Source organism: Gavialis gangeticus, unplaced genomic scaffold (genome assembly GCF_001723915.1).
Source record: "Gavialis gangeticus isolate Ggan-Ray unplaced genomic scaffold, GavGan_comp1, whole genome shotgun sequence".
NCBI classification, from domain to species: Eukaryota; Metazoa; Chordata; order Crocodylia; family Gavialidae; genus Gavialis; species Gavialis gangeticus.
In genome coordinates this window covers 16,891,243-16,911,705 of record NW_017729014.1, presented here as the reverse complement: position 1 = coordinate 16,911,705, position 20,463 = coordinate 16,891,243, and the positions used below count along the sequence as shown (strand labels likewise).

At 38.9% G+C, this 20,463-nt stretch overlaps 1 protein-coding gene across 5 annotated transcripts in view; it reads right to left on the bottom strand.

The window, feature by feature from the left end:
* VPS13D (vacuolar protein sorting 13 homolog D) overlaps positions 1 to 20,463 on the bottom strand; it is a 209,533-nt gene that overhangs the window by 122,503 nt on the left and 66,567 nt on the right. For 3 of the 5 annotated variants that reach the window (XM_019511864.1, XM_019511865.1, XM_019511867.1), the window contains exons 38-47: positions 19,639 to 19,779; positions 18,036 to 18,158; positions 16,340 to 16,414; positions 12,798 to 12,903; positions 10,523 to 10,675; positions 9,664 to 9,799; positions 8,546 to 8,593; positions 4,270 to 4,420; positions 2,483 to 2,693; positions 759 to 1,006 (exon numbers count right to left, since the gene is read on the bottom strand). In XM_019511864.1, the coding sequence (XP_019367409.1) occupies positions 759 to 1,006; positions 2,483 to 2,693; positions 4,270 to 4,420; positions 8,546 to 8,593; positions 9,664 to 9,799; positions 10,523 to 10,675; positions 12,798 to 12,903; positions 16,340 to 16,414; positions 18,036 to 18,158; positions 19,639 to 19,779 (1,392 nt within the window). The remainder of the gene's footprint in view (positions 1 to 758; positions 1,007 to 2,482; positions 2,694 to 4,269; positions 4,421 to 8,545; positions 8,594 to 9,663; positions 9,800 to 10,522; positions 10,676 to 12,797; positions 12,904 to 16,339; positions 16,415 to 18,035; positions 18,159 to 19,638; positions 19,780 to 20,463) is intronic. The other 2 variants (XM_019511868.1, XM_019511869.1) reach the window with 1 other exon arrangement.

Sequence of the window (20,463 nt, the reverse complement as noted above, 5' to 3'; positions counted from 1 at the left end):
ATCCCAGGGAGACCCAGCAATTTACTTCTTTCCATCCTGAAAACTGGCAATTTATACCCAACTCTTTGCTTTCATCTTTGAGACAATTTCTAATCCATGAGCAGATGCTCCCTGCAATCCTGGGGCTACCCAACTTAATTAAGAGCTTCTGAAGGCAGAAGGCTTTTTGAAAGTCAGATGTGCTCCTTCAGGATCTTCTCAAAGAGTTTCCCAAGGATAGAGGTAAGACTGACAGGCCTATAGTTGCCTGGGTCCTCTCTCTTCCCTTTTTTGAAGATGGGGACCATGTTAGCTATCTTCCAGTCTTTCCAGAAAAAAGAAGCAATTAAATATTTTAAATTTTTCAGTACATTACAACTCTTTTTTAATTAACTTCCACATGCTTGGTTAACCAATTTCATAACTAATTAGATTTCATAGGAAGCTTATTTTAATTTTGGTACCATGTATTGCATTTGCAAGGAATGACACACGAGGCTTAACTCGCTCAAAAGCACCTTGTTGTGCAAACACAAACGCTGTGTTGTGCGAAGACAAATGCACCACACCAAAAAAAAAAGCCACGTTAAAGTTTTCAGGCGCTTTACACACACCCTTTGGTCCCATGTATTTTTTGGCATCATGTAATTTTGCTACCAATTTCATAAAAAGCTAATTTTAATTTTGGTACCGTGACTGCTTCTATAGCAAAACATGCAGTCTTTCTAAGATGGTTTCTAAAGTGGCAGGAAATAATAAGAACCTCTGTAACGCCTTACCAAGCTCAATGTTCTGAGATGTATCAGCTGTGTGCAATGCTGCCTCTTTGCCAGGTTTTAATGTCCCGTTAATTGGCATCCCTTTAACGTAAAATTCAAGTTCACAAGGTAGCAAGTTACAGATTACCACTGTTGGCAGGAGGTAAATGATATGCCCAGGCTGCCTGAAAATCTGTTTAGCACTGTCAGAAAATATGTTTGAGGGCATGTAATCTGGATAATTCTCCTTCTTTATAGCCACACAAAACCTATAGAAAGAAAAAGACAGATGTGTTAAAAAAAAAATCAATTAAGTGAATGGAATAGTTGTACTTTATCTTCAGGTAGTACATTGAATCTCACACCAGGGTGTATTTTACAGAGGATTCATAACCCTGGCAGCATTTAGAATTCATCTCTAGAAACAACATTTTAGAACTGATCGTACAACATTTCAGCTGAGATCACCCCTTTTCTAAAACTCCCAAAGCGTTTTATAACTCTGTGAACCATCCCACTACAGTAGAAGACTCATAATATAAAAATCCGTTTCTCTTCAAAAAGTTCCATTCCACTTGTGAACGCAGAATTAATAGCAAAATGTTGTATATAAAAGGTGGCTGCAAACTAATCAAACCTTTGTAAAAATATATAGCAATTTTTTTAGTATACTATCCAATCTCAGTTAAAACTATATCATATTTGTCAACAAAGTTAAAGCTGCATTCCATAATTCAATAGCTTTCATGCTCTCCCCTAATGTAATGTAACCCCTACACAACACTGCCTCTTGAGTTTAATTTATATAGTTTAAAGAATATTTAAACTTTGGATAATGTTTTTTGGAGAAGTACCAGTGTCACATAGATACTTAGGCATGTCGCAATAGTGCCTTTAAACTGCATTTAAAATATATATATATATATAAACTATAGATTAACAAATTTATAAAAAGGGTAACTTATTCACTGTGAAAAGAACAATTCCTTCAAGTATTTTAGGAATGACAAATTTAAGGTTTAATTAGTTGAAGGCAACTGTGTCTACTAGACAAGAAAATTATGAGTTTCAATGAAGTACCCATTACATGATACCATTTTGCATTTTAACACCACAGCACTGAATGCTTTGGACAATGCTCAAATTCTGTGCATATGCTCTGTGGAACTACCTATTGTGGCAGAATGACAGAATAGGTAAGTCCCTTATTTCTCAGAATTTATTCAGAGTAGTTATTTTGTCATTTAGACCTCTACTATTAGAGATGTCAAGAGAAATACAAAAACTGTATTGGTTAAGTCAAAAATTTAAAAATGCCTCATATGATTTTCCATTTTGTGGTTCCTAGAAGAATCCATGGGCTCCTGAAGTTAAAGGAGAAGAAACAGCCACAGCCAAGCTAATATTGATACCTGCTTCCTATTCCTGTAATGGTCTGTTAGAAAGAAGCTTGGCAAAATGCATTGTGGTTGCTCCATCTTAGACACTGAACCACAGTCATTGGGACTTGAATACTCTTCCTTTTACTTATCCTGGCAGATCCCATTCCATTATTCTATGTACCCAGATGGATACAACTTCACACTAAATCTCATCTGTCTTGTAAAAGTAAAGGAGAGTCAAACACCAAAACATTTTCTCTTTGAATTCCCTTATTCCTGTTCCATTTTAGTTCTTGTCCACACTATTAGAACTTATCATTAAAACTGCAGAAAATGATTTGGGAGTTTTTAAGCCTTAAGTACCTGAAGAACCGGCTGTTTTCACTCTCCATCGAATGGCACTCCCGCTTGCTGCTGCATACCTCTGCTGCCTTCTGAACATTAGTCCAGTGAATGGGAGTCTTACAGAAAAAGACCCCCATCCCTTTTGGCCTGGCCTGCAATCGCCAAGAAGTAAGGTGTAGAGGAATAGCTAAGGAATCCCCTGGCATTACTGAGGGAAGCACTACAGGTTCTGCAAACAAATGAGAAAAAAAGCAAACATGCATCAGGACAGGTTCTTCTGCTCAAAGGAAGAATGAACAAATGTAATGATAAATGGTCTACAAGACATGGAAAGAAAGTAACACATTTTTTGTTATATATGCCTCTCTCAGGCCAAACCCTAACTGTTATGTCCAGCATTCCCAATCAAGAAAGTCCTGCTTACCATTTTAGTGGGCAATTCCCCACCCCCCACCCCAAATGTGGTTTTGAACTTATTTCTTAGGCTGCTTTGATTAAAAGTCATATTTAAGTGGTTGTGGAAAGAAGTTACTCATCTATTTGCAACTAAACCCATCAATGTTAACCTAAACTCCTGGACTGCATCTGCAAGAAAGGCTGAAACCTCCTGGGCAAATCTGGACTGTTGAGGTTACATTCTTGTTTTGTTCAATCTATGTCTTGTTGTACAAGTTGAAATATAAGAAGGTATGGCTCACTTGCAGACTAAGCTGAGTAGCAAGTTGAAAGTCCCAAGGATCCCTCAACTTCCTTTCTTTCCCACTTACCCCAAAACTTAAGGTTACTTTATTATTAATAGCTTAGAAACTGTTGAAATCTGTGAAATGTATTTCTCCCTCTCAATGAAAATCCAGCTCAAGTTTTTTTATGATGTGGTTCCAGAAATTAGTCAGTAGCAGACAACTGTCCTCAGTGCCACAGGATATAAACTGACCATTCTCTAAAATAGAGAATTGAAACCTTCATTCATATTAGCTTTGTATTTGCTGTCTTAAAAAAACTTAATCATTATATAACTGGTAGCACGGGAAAAAAAAGAAACAGCTTCTCCCCAAACTGTCATAAATATATTATTTCAGTGAAATAATAAAATCTTAAAACAGAAGCTGAGTAAAGACTAGATTGTGGATGTTGACATAAGGCAAAGGAAGGTAAGAGAAAAATCTTTTATTTCAGTAAGGAAGGCAAGGAAACAAAGCATGACTTGAAGCTTTCCTTCAAATGCTTTAAAACAGGGGTAGGCAATTATTTTGGGCGGAGGGCCGCTTACTGAGTTTTGGTAAGCCATTGAGAGCTGCATGACAGACAGGCAGGGGCAGATAAATACTAATTTTCTAAATTTTTTAGGGGCCCCGCAAGCCAGACAGAATGGCCTGGTGGGCTGCATCCAGCCCGCAGGCTGCATTTTGCCCACCCCTGCTTTAAAATGTGCTTCAGACAGAAGCAACTAACATCACAAAAGACTAACACAAAATTCCTGATATTATGTAAAATTTAATAGCAAAACACTACGTCCTCATAAAAATCTCTAAATAAGATCTGAAGGAAATCTTTAAGTGATACCTTCCTATTTTGAGCATTTGAGCAGATATATTCACTGCTACTAGACTAACAGGGCAAAAAAAAACATTAAAGAACAAAAGCCAGAACTATCACTACCAAGTCTGGTAGCAAGGCTTTTCTCACCACTAGATGGTTTAGCAGTGTGATATAATTTTTTTGTGATTTCTTAGTTGGTCTATTAAAAGGTACCATCTCTGAACCAAGAGTTTTAGATTTTTGTATTAGCATCCCAAAAAACTTACTGTCAGGAGCTGAAGGGCTATCTAGCCTCAACTCCATTGGTGTTTCCAGTCTGTTCTTCACAATCAGGGCAGAGCGCACAGTGATCACCTTCCGGGCACTACCTTCCATGGTAACTTCAAATACTACCCGAACTGGAGGCAATGAGGAAAACTGCAAAGCCAATCAAAACTTTAAGTATCAAAAGGTACAACCAACAGCATCTCAAGTAGGAATGTCCAAACTCTTCAGTGCCAACCACCTGGACTACCTGGAGAAAGCCTGTCATCCTAATTTATATATATGCCTATAACATTTATAAAAGACTTTTTTTTGCAAAAATCTTGTTAGTCTAATAAAAGATATCATCTCTACTATGAGTCCTGATCGCCTTTTCCTCCAGACCAATACGGCTACAACCTGGATACCTATACTATTTATTTGTACTTCTGAAGTCTTTTATAAATATAAAATCTTTGTTCAGATGTGTCAATCTAAAGAAACAGAGTAATGAAATAAAACCCCAAGGAACCCAACTAAATGACAGTAGACTTGAGACCTGTTCTGCTACATACCTTACTCCTTCTGAGCAATTCTCTGTACATTACAGCAAACAAATGTAGCTACAATCTGTACTGTGGGCACCCTGAGCTCAAATATCGAGAGCATTATTTACGTTAAACATTTTTATCAGCATTCCTTGTTTCTAGGGGAGGGGAGGCAAATCAAATAATTTATAATAATTCAAATGTCAGTTCATTTTTATTTGCATTCATACCATGTATTCCTTTACACAGCCACTGCCTTTCTATACACAGAGCAAAGAAAAATTCAGATTGATGCCCTGCTTTAAGAAAAACAAAACAGAGAACCCATATACACACACACTGCACTATAACAAAATTTTAGAGAATTTTTAAAACAATTTGCCCCTCCCCCATGTACTACGTGAACAAAAACTCACACTGTATATGCACCCAAAGAAAACCGGCTTCAGTAACTATTATTTTAGAAGGCTCTGCCCAGAACATGCTGACAACGTTCTTATTTTTGTGGAAGAATGGATAGTGGGTCCAGGATTTTGAACTGCCAATATTTTTTAATAAAACAAAGTTAAAAAAAATAAATAAGAGTAAGAAATGTAGATAGTTTTGCTTAATCTTGCCAGCAACATATTCAGCAAGTATAAGAACACATGGGAAAAAAACCACAGGAATATATTTTTTTTTTAAAACATACCCTGAGCTCTCAGTACAAAGTACATAGGAAATATTTAAATAAAGTAATCCCGAGACCACAGCCAAACTTACTATCCAATGAAAGCAAGTCTCAATATTCACTTTAGTCATGCAATTACTAATCTGCCTCTTCTTCAAAATATTATGTCATTAAAGAAGAATTGTGAAGATTCTAGAAAAGTTTATAACAATTATAATTTTACTAACATGTTATAAATATTATATTTTAGTTTAGTTCAGTTTGGAACTTTGCCCTTTTAATCTCTGAACTCTGTAACCAGTTCAAACACAACATATACACAGGTCTGCATTTAATCCTATGCTCCCAGCTCTGCTGATAACAAGAACAGAAATGAATGAGACGTGCCAAGATCTCTTAGCATCGCTCTTGGCTGCTGCTTTTTCAACTGATTTGATGAAAAAATTTTGGGAGGGGCAAACCTTCAAAACTTTTTATACCTGGACTCAGCAATTCTGTGATCCTTTTACTGCTTCATGTATCAAAAGTACAGCTTGTCATCCAGCCTTTAAGCAGACTGATTTTTGGAAAATTTGGCCTTTGGTAAGGGAGGGAATAAACCACAAATGTTCTTGTGTTGCAGATAGCATGTATGATTGGAATATAACAAAACATACACATGAAACCTTGGATGATGAAATCAAAGGTTTATGCATCAGAGAAAGTCTTACTCTTTTGTTCCCCAATACTGTATACATTGTCACCAGAAATTTAAAAAAAAAAGTTAAGGAGATTTTGCTTATGCTTCAGTTTTCCTATGTTCCCAAATGCAAGCACAGAATATTTTGGTATTGAAGAAGTTAGATTTTGATGGTTTGGATATCTGACATCTGACATGTGATAGGATGTTATTAAGCCTTCCCAGAGGCATTGGATTTTGGCTACAGCCAAAGCTGGGGACTTTGTGGCGTGCCAAAGCTGAAGGCTCCTGGCTAGAGGATCTTGCCCCTACACGCAGGATCAAATTAATCACCTTATTTGGGGCTAGGAAAGAATTTTACCCCATGGTCAGACTGGTATGTACTATGGGGGTTTTTGCCTCTCTGTAGCAGGGGGTATGGGTCCTCTACCCCAGATTTCTCCAGCGTATATTGACATCATTTAATAGAAGCAGGACATTGCCTGCCATAGCTCCTTGCTTTACCTCTGACAGGTTGGTGTGCTAGGTCTATTTTGTGTCAGGGTTGATGGTAGTCTTACATAAAGTTGAGATTATAGTTTGTATGGGATGATCCTGTCTCAGACAGGGGGTTGGACTAAATGAACTCTGGAGGTGCCTTCCAGCCCTACTTCTGTATGTGTGTCCAGTACCCATTGTTATTTAGACTGTCACCAATTTGTGCCCATGATATGTCATTCGTTAGATGTTGCAATTACAATCCAAGGCTGAGACCTCTGGGTGCTATAATAAATATTACTGTAATTAAGAAGTCAGAGGTGGAGAAAGGGGAACTTGCCACACCATGCAAGCTCTTCTCATGCTTCCTTTGCATAACAGTAAATGCACCAAGCAGCTCCAAGGTGTTAAAAATGTATTTTCTTTGTAGTACTGAAGATTACAGCTTCAGAGTAGATAAGAACAGAGCTAAGAAAAAACCAGCTCAACAGTTCCCAAAACCTCTCAAAAGCCTTTTCATGATTAATGGTGGTCAGCTCTCAAAAAAAAATTTTCACAGACACAATAATCACACAGAAATGTAAATAACAACCCACAAATCCTTCCACTGTTGCAGTTACCCTGTCAGTGCCCATAAATCTAGGTCAAGAAAATTCCCCATTATGAGTTTTCTTTTCCTCTCTTAGGTACTGTCCAAATCTGCAGATTCTCTCCTATATTTAACAATTTCAGGGAGCCATACTTAACATGTGCTCAGTTGTTCTACAGACTGAGGTCTTTTTGTCCAAATGTCATGCAACTTATGCCATTATTTACATGCGTAAAATGACCAATGGTGTTAAATGCTAGTGTTTTATATGTAAATAACAATGAAAGAAGTGGAAAATCAGGCATTTGGTGTTTCCCTATTAAATGTATATTCTTAGGAAATCGCATCCAAAGGACAATTAGCATCCTTGGTTTTATGAAGTGTAGTCTTACAAGGAGGGAATCACTTGTTATTCTTTGGGTAATCCCTTACTTTGGAAACAAACAAGGGAAAAATATTTTATTTCAAGGGAGTCTGAACTGGAAAGTGCCTATACCATGCATTCACAGAAAACTGAGTAATTAAATCAGATGTCACCTATATATATCAACTTCTATAATTAGGTAAGCACCAGTGAGTAGATATCATTTGCACAAAGTCTTTCAAGGCACAGACAGAAATGATATTTCTGCAATCGGCCCCTTGAAAGTGCTCTACAGCCATGCCCCAAGAGAAGAGCATGACTGCAGAGCCCTCCGAGCACATGACAAATTAACCCTCATTATATGAAGGCACTCCAAAGTGGAGCACTTTCATTAATTCTGTCTGCTCAGGGGGCTGGGTTGACGCAATGGGCAGGGGGAGAAGAGAGGGGAGGGAGCTAGGGCTGAGGGCTTGCCCAGCCCACGCTGGGGTGGGGGAGGGATTGGGGGAGGGATTCATCCACCATCTCTAGCACAGGCCAGGCAAACCCCAACCCAAGCTCATTCCCCTCCCATCATGCAGACAGCACCAGAGCTTGGAGGGAGGAAACAGGGCTAGGGGAAAAAAGCTGAATGTCTGCAGCTCCTTGGCTGGATTGGCTCCAAATTGGAGCTTGATCCCTCACCCTCCCAACCCAACAGCTTGTCTGTTGGTGAGGAGGGTCAGTCTAACTCATGGTGCTTTCTTAGTTTCATAGATACTAGGGTCAGAAGGGACCTGAGCAGATCATCTAGTCCGACCCCCTGCCACCCCAGGAAAGAATACTGGGCTCAAATGACCCCAGCAAGGTGTTCATCTAACCTCCTCTTAAAAACCCCTCTCTGCACACTCAACCAATTAAGAGAGAATTGCTACTTGAAATTATGCTACTTTCATTCAGGCACATCTAAAACAAGTAGGGAAATGTACTCACATAGACATGCGGATGTATTATATTTGTTCTACTGATCGGGCTCCCAACCTAGAAAAGAACAAAAAGTTATCAATGCACACTTCTCTTTTTTAAATCATGATACTGTTTTAAGAGAAGTGAAGCTAAGCTGAAGTCAGCAGTTTTACCATTTCTCCACTGCTTTGGCGAAGTAGCAGAAAAATATGAGGTCAAAAAGATGATAAATGAGTGCTTCCTACACTTCACAGTACAGATCTTGTTTTAGTAAGATGAAGGGAGAACAGATGTTGGAAGGCTGTGAGTGTAGGAGGGATATGTGGGGGTTTTTTACCAGATCACTGTCCTGAAATGGGCCATAACTGATATACATAGGGCAGGAAGACTGAAGTGAGGCTATGGGTGCTATAACCAACAACTGTCAGAATTTACTAAAACATTTAACAAAAACCCAAAGCTACTGGTGAATATTAAACTAACCTCTCAAATAAAAGTTCAAAATTCAAGCCCAATCTTGCTGCCAACAACCTTCAAATTCCAATATCCCTGGTTGCTCTCTTAACTGCTTATATTGGGCATACAAGTTACCCACTCCTGATACAGACAAGATTGCTCCAGCATTCACTCCCAAACACAAACACAAGTCTGTGGGTTAGTACAATTTTTTCATTCATAATCTACACAATGTTGTGAAAGCAACTGAATCCAAGTATAACCCTAGATATATACAAGTGTGTCGATGCATTTTATTTTCAATAAATGAACCATGTGAAAATAATCCCTAAAAGCCTACAGCAGAGGAACAGGACATAGCTGAAAAGAAATGTTGGTGGGATTCAGTTTTATCCAATGGATTTATGAAACAATTATTAATGTATTAATGATGGCATTCCAAACCAGTATTCTCTTTTGAGCACAGACTTTAACATCACTGACAGCAGTATTTATGTTGGCTTTGCAATATGTAAAGCTGTCAGTAACTAACCAAAGATCGCTGAACCCTCTCAATTCAAGCTGACAGAAAAGAAGGGTCCCCTTGGTAAACAGTCATTGCTTTAAGAGTCAGTTGCAAAGAAGTTTGCAGCCACAATAAAACATCATGAAGAGATGTCACTGAAAATGTACTTAGAGCCAGAACTTACAGTAGAGGACGACGTGTTCTTGTCAGGTGCTGCATAACGGAAAAAGATTCCAACTTTGTCTACCGACACAGGATTGACTTGTTCCCAGCCACTTACTCTCACCTGCAGCTGATGAATTCTCAGATCGTGTGTGTGCCTGTCAGTTCAGAGCAAATCAGATTGTATTTAAAAGTGTCACCTTACAAGGAAAGACGAAATAAATTCAAACTTGCCTCATTTCTAAATATCTGTTGCACTAAGGAAAAAACGGTCAAATCTTGACGATTTAAATGTAAAAGGTGCTGTTTAAAACCAACAGAAAACTATATGTGCCTTTGGTTTAGGAGAATGTTATCCAATGCTGCCCAATACAAATACTAAAATTATATCCCATTTCTTTGCCATGAACACAAACAAAATGATAAACTTGTTAGATATTCATTAGCATCCTCTGCTGGTATTTAAAGTCACCTAACTAACAAGAAAGTCTTCACAGACATGTGCTGAGGCTCACAAAAGCAAACTGACAGGAAACTTGAAATTGTCTTTGTCTAGAAATACAGAACATACATTTTGTAGAAAATGAAAATGAGGTCTTTTGTAAGTTTCTGATGGCTAAATCCTGACCTTGGATACATACATACAGCTCCGGCTGACATGAATGCGAGTTGCCTGCTTGACTATTGGGAAAATTTACCCGTAGACCTTTTTTTGAAAGACTTGTAGTATCCCAAAAAATTAAAATAAAATAAAAAGATTGTGGAAAGGTACAAAAATCACAAATGCTATGAAAAAAGTATTGAGTTGTGTCCCAAATGTACGTCCCTGTGACTATCTGCAAGTGATAATTTCAAAGAAAACTGAGTATTTGCTCCTTCACCTATGTCTCAGTTTTCCTCTGGCTTCAAATTCAAATGGAATTTCTTCCCCAGTGAGAACTTCTCGCCACTCACTGACTTTATGTGCATCATCAAGCAAAGTCCCATTTTCCTCGGAAACAACGCCTGGACTGCCGCTGTGAGATAACGCCGCGCTGTAAGAAGAATGATACCTGGATTATATGTTTCTGCAAAAGAGAGGTTACTTACAGAAACCGCAGGTCTTTGGCATGCTTTTGTCTACTAGAATCCCACTATATGTACACCAAGGCCATGAGCCCAGACTCTGGATACCATCAATCTCCAGACATATGCTCTATATACCTTTGCATTAACTACAATCAATGGGACTGCTCTGCCTTTTGAGCAATTACCTCTCATTTCTTTCACTAATAGAGAATATCCGGGTAAGAGATCTGTATAATAAGAACTTCACTGGTGGGGATCAGCATGGACAAGTGAATATCAAGAATTCTAGTTATTCTCAGATAAATAAACTCTCTTTAGAAACAAAGACCTGTGCAGCACTGCTGGGTTATCAGGTCTAGTCCCTGCTATCACAGACAAATGTAATATGATTCTGTCCATACAGATCCCGCTGTAGTTACCTATATGGAGGTGGGCAACAGGAATCCTATTTAAATAAGAACTATAGGATAGCCAAATCAACTAAGCCTCCAAACTAGAAGACGTCACAATGGAGTAGCAACTGGCAAACATGCAGGCTGAATTCCAAGTACCCACCCCAAGTCACTCAGAAACAGAGACTTCACTAAAGCAAACTATCTATGGCATAGGGGCCCTAACAGCATATACTCTAACTCCAAGAGGAAAAAGTTTCATAGATTCATAGATTAAGGGTCGGAAGGGACCTAGTAGATCTTCTAGCCCGACCCCCTGCCAGGGCGGGAGAACAACAAAAAACCCCAAAAAGAGAAATGGGACTCAAACGAGTCCAGCCAGGTAGGCATCCAGCCTCTTCTTAAAGACCCCCAGGGTAGGGGCCAGCACCACTTCCCTTGGAAGTTGGTTCCAGCTCCTAGCCGCCCTAACCGTGAAGTAGTTTTTGCGGATGTCCAATCTATACCTCCTCTCCATCAGCTTGTGCCCATTACTCCTTGTTATGCCAGCGGGCGCTAGGGGAAACAGAGTCTCCCCCAAACCCCTCTGGTCCCCCCTAGTGAGTCTATAGACAGTCACCAGGTCCCCCCTTAGCCTTCTCTTGTGGAGGCTGAATAGGTTCAACTAAAAAGTTGTTTATCTTATGAGTAGGAAATATTTAATGGGAGCCTGTAACCCATCTAGAGAACTTACACAAGGAAACAGCCTGCTTTGTAGACTTATCACTTAAAGCCACAAAGTCTGGGTGATTTACAAAACAAATTTGCCCTAAGAACATCTAATGTGTGGAATTCATTCTCTCTTAAAGAGACATGAAGGTTTAAGAAAAGTTACTATTAGGTATATAAATTGTTTTATATGGGAATCCAGAATTACTTCCAAGAAAAGTTCTGGATGTGGCAACAATGTAACTAGCTTTATAAAAAATATTATACAAAAGAACTTGCCATTGACACTCGACTTGAATTCATAACTAGCAAAAACTTCCAGAGGGCCCAGCAAAGATATGAACATCAAACTAGAAACCCACGTATTAAACAGATCCTGAATGAATGTTGCAGAAATGCATTCATTAGCCCCTTTAAACATCTAGATACTGTTGGGTGAAAGGCAGTTATAGTAGCAAGATAAATACTAACCAGGAGCCCTATACATTTAAAAAAATATTCAAGAGAGATGGAATAGAAGAATCATGGAGTGAAACGCATCTCGGAATGGACTACAATGAAAATATTTCCACTTAGCTTGGTATGACCTTTTAGAAGTTGTTAGCTAGTTCTCCATGTTGTTAGACAGAGAGGAAAGGCCTGGATGAAGCTCTTTGCACAACAATGCTGAGGAGGTTCAAAAGCAGAAGGGATGCTCTAATGAACAGGCGATTTTTAACACTAACTGTACTGGAAACTTTAGAAACAGAATATTTTTAATTTAGGATGAATGTCCATGCTTCCTTTTGGTTTTATATTAATCATTATTAAGACCCCTTTTTTTAAAGTGGGGGTGGAGGGAAGGGGCAAGGAGGATGGGGTGTGTGTGGGGGGGGACATCTGCCAGGAAAGTTGAGCTATAATAATAGAAAAAGCATCCATCTTCCTTAGTCCTTAAAGCAGGCACACGATACACATTATCACAAATGTCGTTATAACAGTTCCTTACCGGGTAGGTGTAGTAGTTAGAGTGGCAAACCACAGGGTACATCCAGTGTGATTCCTCAGAGCAAATGGCACAAAGGGCTGTCTGCGTTTTGGGGTCTTCATTTCAGCTACAGGGTAAGAGAACGTTATTAAACACATCTCACAGAAATATTTTAGGTACTCATGAAACTTGACAGACACACAAAAAGGTTTACAACATTCAAACCTGCCCAAAGGGAAAGAAAAAACATGTAGAGCTTGTAACATGTAGAACAGCAGAGAAATAAAAGCATGTTTGTTGTTTTTTTCTTTTTACGTGTCTATGGAGTCCCTGTGCCAAATGGACAGTACTAGTTTTAAATACACAAGATGGTTAACAAAGTTAATATAGAATTTCCCCCCCCCCCCCACACACAAATTCACTAATTTGACCACCCTGTTCTATATCAAAGGACCCACCTGTGGAAATAAAAAGATGAGTTCACTCATTCCTTGGTGCCTATACCAAATCTATAAAGCAGTGGTGCTCAACCTGTTCACCTGGTGGGCACGCACCCATCTGATCAGCCCTGTGGGCACACCAGGACATGCTATCTGGCCTAAGGGGCTACCAACGGGTCAGGACATTTGGCAACAGGAGAGTGGCAATTAACTGCCACTGCTCCCTCACTCACTGCCAAAGTTTCAGACCGGTGGGGAACCCAGTGGGCCAGATAACATGGATCCATAGACAAGAACTGACCAACAGGCAAGGGAAGGAGCACCACTGGTATGAAAGACTGCATCTTCAGTATAGTGATTATGCTGACAGCTGCACAATTAGGAACTGGATTCAAAATAACGGTTGTTTTTACAGGCTCCAAATTCTCAGAAAGTAGCAACCACATTCAATTACTGCCGTCCTAAGGTGGATTAAAGTTTTTTCTAATGGCTTAAATGTCAGCTATTATACACCCTCAAGACATTCACCTTGCACTTAAAAGCAATTTTTGTCGTTTACAAAAAGTCTCCATCCTTGGATGTTTTTAAGACCTGGCTAGACAAAGCCCTGGCTGGGATGATCGAGTTGGGGCTGATCCTGCTTGGAGCAGGGGGTTGGACTAGATGTGACCTCCCTTCCAACCCTCATCTTCTATGATTCTACAAAGGCTGCGAGGTCGAAACAGTCTCAGTGGAACTAGCTTATAAAGCTGCATAATAAAGAATAAAACCAAACCAACCTAAATTTATTCAAACATCAACTGAATAGTTAAGAGTTCCGAACTAAAAGTTACTCATTGAAAAATGAGGCTCCTCTACTGTATTTTGTTCCTTCCATATCTATGTTAATAACAATTTAATACAAAGAGCAGAACACTAAATTGCCCTTTTCTATTTCGGTAAAATCTACTAACAAACTGAGTGTTTGTGTTTTGGGGTTTTTATGTGACTACTGATTCTTACTCACAAACTGTCAAAGAATTCTTTACAAAGCAAGCAGAGTGACTGCTCAGTAGATGTAGTACTCTAGAAAATACTGCAACATCATGTTACATAAAAATTATGAAAAACTGAAACCAACAGCACTCAGCATACATTTTTTAAATGACAAGGCCAGAAAAAGAGCACAATAAGTAAGCTCTAGTCTTTCATTAGCTGTAGGATAGCAAGTGAAAAGGCAGAAAATGCATTTTTTCTCTTTTCAGACTCACTTTAAAAACCAGAACGGTAATTAGGTGAATTAAGTTAAACCGAATTAAGGCCATTAATTCTGAATAAGAACATCCGAATAAACTGTACTGTGATGTACACTAATAAACTTTAAAGTCATGTAGGTAGTTAATCCCTGTATAAACAAGCCCTTATTTACTTGAACGTTTCTTTATATTCTAAGGTCCAAAATATTGTCAAACTGTACAATTACTTTCAATCTTAATTCCCACAGTGCAAAACTAGGGAATAATTGGGAAGCTGCTGCATGAAAGGGGTAACCCAACAGTAAAAATATAGGACTGGTCTAGACAGTTCAAGAACATGGAACCTTTAAAAGTCTCTTTACACAACGCTCTCTTGTAAAAATAAAGTCCTTGAACATGTTACCATTCATCAGATTCAACTTTCCTCCAAAACACTGAATGACAAAGATGGTTTGTGATTTACGGAATACTAGTTAGGACTTGATCCTGATTCCATGAAAATTGGAGTCAAAATTTCCTCTCGCTTCAGTGGCAAAAGAATCCATTTCAAGATCAAAATTTTATCTTCTGCCTAATCATAAATGCACAAAAGTCTTCTAACAATGGACCTGACTTAAACCATTACAATTTGGCTCTGGCTTCATAAAATGGCAGAGCAAAAACCAGATATACTTTTAAGCTGGTAGTCAGTCAGATGTTGATTTAGATTTAAGGAGAGGCTGGAAAAGAAATGCTTGGATTAAGGCCTAAGTCTCCATAGTGTGATACTTGTCAAAGTAAGAGCATGCTGTGTAGATTGCACACTCTCAAGACATCAGAAATCACAGCTCAGTGTGTTTTCCCCTACAACTCACAAATCAATTATTCATGTTCTTTTTGTAGCAATTCTCATTAGACCCAATCCTAGGAGCACAAAACATTTACATTTGTTTTCCAGCAAACAAGTTTGGACCAAATTCTTATGTAGGCTAATCTTCCACACAGGGTCACCTTCCTTTTGCATATAATTTTCTCCACGTATTAGTGAATCATTGAATGGGCACATGTTAAAGTTACACAATCTCTTCTAAATGAATGAAATTATTCCTAAGAAAAACTAAATCCCTATATTGTCCTGATACTTTTTTTGCTGAATTCTGTGAGCTGTCTGTGTACCACTAAGGGTAAATATTTATGAAGAGTGATGTAAACAGACTACAAATGTGGATTCATAGCAGGCATTCCCCACCCATCTGTTAACATGTCATAGGACAATTTCGGTGTTATTTACTTGTCTGTAATGCTACAAATCCAAAATCTTATTTTAAAACAGGAAAGTTTTTCCCGAGGAGATTGTGGAAGTTAAACACGAGACAGATAATTTATAATTTCATTTCTTTTTTCTACCTTGTAATGCATACTGAAAATGAATAAATATGCTTCTCAAAGCACCCTACCATTTCAACTATGGGTGACAACTGCAGCAAGAGTATGTTTCCTGAATAGACTATCGGATCATCTGAGAGTTTAAGTACTGTCTTTACAGCACTTGTTTATATAATCGAGAAATTTCTACCAATTTTTTATCCTTTTGTCTAGGAAATGGGCTTGCAACAGGCTTACAACATCTGTTATTTTGATTTCTTTTCCCCAGGGTGAGATCCTTCCTAGTCAGGGGTCGCCGATCCTCTCTTTGCTGACGTACCCAGGGAGGCATGAGAGAAATATAGGGCGCTTGGCAGGGGCAAAAGAAAGCTAATAAGCAAGGCCCTTGTTAGCTTTCATATACAAGGATTAGAGGTTTATTTACAGGTAAATCATACATTCAGTGCATATTTATTGTACAAGACATTTCTTAGCAAACACAAAGCATTCTCTTCTCTCTCTCTCTCTCTCTACAGTACAGTACCTCTAGCATAGATCTGATGTTCTAGGTTAGTCAAACTGGCTGTACTCCTAGTTCTAAGGTAGACAAGGGGAAGGCCTGGCAGACAGGAAAGACAAAGTTAGCAGGTAAGGAAAAATGCAGATACACAGATAGATTCTTCACTGATATGCATACAAGAACGAGGAAAGTTATAGACAGTTGGCACCATGCAATCCGCAATGCAGCAGTACCCGTTTCCTTGTGCTAAATTCTGACCCAGTGACTTTCTATTCCTTGCAGGACATGCTCCTTGTAACATACTGGGAGAAGTGTCAGGAGCTACTATAAACAATGCTCTCTTGAAAGTAACAGGGAAAACAAAGCCATTACGAGACTTAGTATAATTTCATTCAGAAATTCAGTTATGCTTAACTAAGCAAATCTTAATTGTAATATTGGGACTAAGAAACATTGTTTGTTTGTTTATTTCTCAACTGTTTCAACAAAATATACAGTCTACAAGGATCATCTTTTTTGCTTAAGGAAAGGGGTACTTTATTATTTATGGTCACCTATTTGCTATCGAACAGAATCCATGAATTAATAATGCAAATGTTAGAGGGATCCAAAATGAATAGATGTATAGTGTAAAAACACTACTTTTATGTGTAGCTTCACTACTGACTCTGGCAGTGAGATTAGAAGTGCCAGGTTTAACTATACCACCATAACAGAAAAAACCTGTAAATAAAGGAGACGTATACAGTTTGAAATTCAAACATGGGATTTGCTGCTTTGAAAGGTTATGTTTATGCAGAGGTGGCACACGTGGCAGTCGAGTGATGCCTGGGCACAGAGAATCAGCATTCCCCAAGAATTTCAGAACTTGCAGAAAACTGGTATGCTCAGCAAGAAAGGAAACCAATTGTCCTTCTTCAGCTAAAGAGCTCTGACAGGTGAAATCTGACCACTCTGTGCAAGCTGGACAGCCCACACACCGCTTTCTCTGTTGTTGTTAGGTGGCTCCTGTACTACTGAACATGAAATTCTTGGAAGCCTCCAAGTCATACTGCAAAGGAGACATAAAACATCAAAACCTGCTTTTTGTTTTTCCCTTGTCCAAAAGAGATTTGTCAGTTCAACAGTCAAAGAGGAATAAGAGTCAGCACAGAGGAAGGAACCAGAGTACATGAAAAATAACAGGGTCATATCCTTGCACTATCTTTAACTTTCCCTGGGAAGGTTGCACGTTTCACATTCTGCACTAGGGTCCCTCTATTTCTACCTTCTTAATCCTGAGGGTGATGAGTCAAAAACTATCATCCTTCATGATAAGCAAAATGGGGAGGCTTTCTTTGGAAACCTTTAGCACTATTCTATAATGAGCAAGGGAGGCCACTATTGAAAAACATGAGATACATGGACGCGCAGCAGCTGCCACACTTCTACCCTATTTTCTCCTCCACAGGATTGTTTTACCCAACAGTCTGCCATTTACTGAGAGCTTGACAGAAAGAGAGGTGAAATTAGTAGGGCATCTTTCTCATGAAAACTGAAAATATTCTTCAAGGGATTATGGCCAGAAAGCAGAAATTAATACACATCTTTTTACCACGCATTCCTTAAAGGCACCAAGCGCTGATCAGAACCAAGCTTTGTGTTTGTAACATTTTAAAAGAAGTTGTTGCCTATGTCACAAGCATTTCAGATAAAGAAATGTGACTAGCGATCATCATACTCTGTCCAAAACATGGTGGATCCACAGAAGAGCCCATCCAATCTTCTGATACGACCGTGTCCTCCTCTTTGTCCTGTTTACAGTAATCTGCCACCCATGACTGTTTGGTACAAGTATACTGTTCTAGAGCGATATAAACAAAGACAGCAAGAAATAAGAACAGAGCTTAAAGTAAGCTAACACTTGAATAAAGTACCCATGCTAGCTCATTAAAATGTGTTCCTAAAATCTCTCTTCCACATCAAACAGAGTAAGTCACTTTGAAGTCATTCTAGCTGTTGGCTGCAACAGCTAACTTTCCCCGGTTACATGAAATTTGCCATTCAAGAAAACACAACAGTATTCACAAAGCAGCCACCTTCCATTGTACCCACGTACTGAACTTAGCTACATCACAAACTCTAAATTATGAGGCTTAACAAAATCATATCATTTGCTTTCTTTTAAGTGATCTTGGGGGTAATATCACATGTGCAAGGGGCAATTCATTTTATGTACCACATCTGTGCCAGGCACAGTGTGTAATGGTTTGGAGATACATTTGCAAGTTTTTGGCACTCTTTCATAAGTGTATTTCAAACCAATAATCACTTTTCATTTTTAAATGAAGTCAAAATTCAAACTGCTTCACAGCTCTGGCTTTGTGCAGAAATATCTATATGCATCATATCTGGACCAAGTAAGCAGTCATATACTATATGTGCCAGCTTTCTACAAACTGCTAAGTTTATCACAATACAGGCAGTCCTCGGACTTAGGTCACAACCGGTTCCTGAAAACCAGGGCTTAAGTCGAAACATTGTAACTCGGAACCAATTTTCCCATAAGAAACAATGTTATAATGGGGGATTGGTTCCTGAACCAAAGCCCCATACCCTATTTTCACCAAAAATAGCCAGGAATTTTGTACTCAATCAATCACTGATGAGTAATACAGCTACATTAATGTACTTATATTGTAAATAGCAATCGTATTGATTTGGAAGGACTTCTTTGAGGTGACTTTGCTGGACTTTTTGAAGGGCTCTTGGCTGGAGTCTTCTCAGGAGTCTCTGCTGCAGGTTCTTCTGGAGTCTCATCTGCTTTCTTAAACAAAGCATCCAAGGAAGTTTGGCCAGATGTTCTCCAGGGAAATGGGTGACACAGCTGACATGGCATAGCATCAGATCAAGGGTTGTAAAGTCGAAACAGACATCAGAAAGTTGAAACAGGGTGTCAATTTATAAATGTTGTAAGTATGAAAGAGTAAGTCGAGGACTGCCTGTAATTCTATATGGAAAGTTTTATAAAAGCCTGTTTTTCATTAATACACTTGGCACAAATTCTGTTGACTTCAAATGACCAAAGATGGAGTGCTGATTAAGTTCCGAAATATGTAATTGAAATCTTCACACTCTCATAGCCTCTGATAATATGTTGATGGTTGGAATGAACACCTGCCTAGTTTAGCCATCTAAAGAATCTTGAGAGCTTTAGGCCAAGTCTTTGCCTTTGACTGCAGTAAAAACTGGGACTCAGTTTTTACTGCAGACCTGTCAAGGCTATTCCATGCAAAGAGCTATTATGTTAAATAATAACGGTCTAAGAGTGCTCTCGTACGCACCTAACAACACAGATGTAACGTTGATATCTAAACGATGTCTGGCTTTCACTTCCAGCTTTAGTCGAGAAGGATGTAGGCGGCTGGCTGCCTGTTGTTGCCACGACACTGAACATGGCCATGGTTCAATGAATGGTTCCCAACCTTAGAACAATATCAAAAGTGTTACATCTATTAGACAGACTTATGCAGCACATATTGGAAAGTGGCTTATGTACAAAGTTCCCACTAAAGACAAACCCTCATGAAAAGGCCCTTTGTTTTCAATCAGCATTCAAGATGAACTTTATATATACACTCAGCCAGCTGAGCATATTCCCAAATAGTAGAAAGTTGTTCAAAACAGGAGAAACATAGCAAATATCAAGTGCTGTTATAAAGGCAAGTACTAGAAAGAACTAACAGCTTCAAACAAAATTCAGTAATAGTATGAGTGTAAATTAATTTCAATAGGATTCTGTACAACAACAGAGAATTTGGCGGCAAATATTTATGGATACTGTCATGAAACAGAAGGATTTAAGATACATGGCAAAAACAGCACAGAAACAGTTTATTCTGGTTTGCTAAGATAAATAATTGCTTTATCATTGCCAATTTATTCCAAAAGATGTCCTTCCTGCTGACACATTAAGAAATCAGATTTTGTAGACCCAAAATCTTGTCCCCTCTCTCTGCCAGTGGTGCACTTACACACTAAACTAGGGGTATCAAACTTACCCAAGCCCAATGGGAAGGATGAGGGGCACTGGGTCCCACCCAAGTCTGCGGGTCCTTGTGCAGCACCCAAGGTGTGGGGTCCAGCCTACGCACCACACACAGCAGACA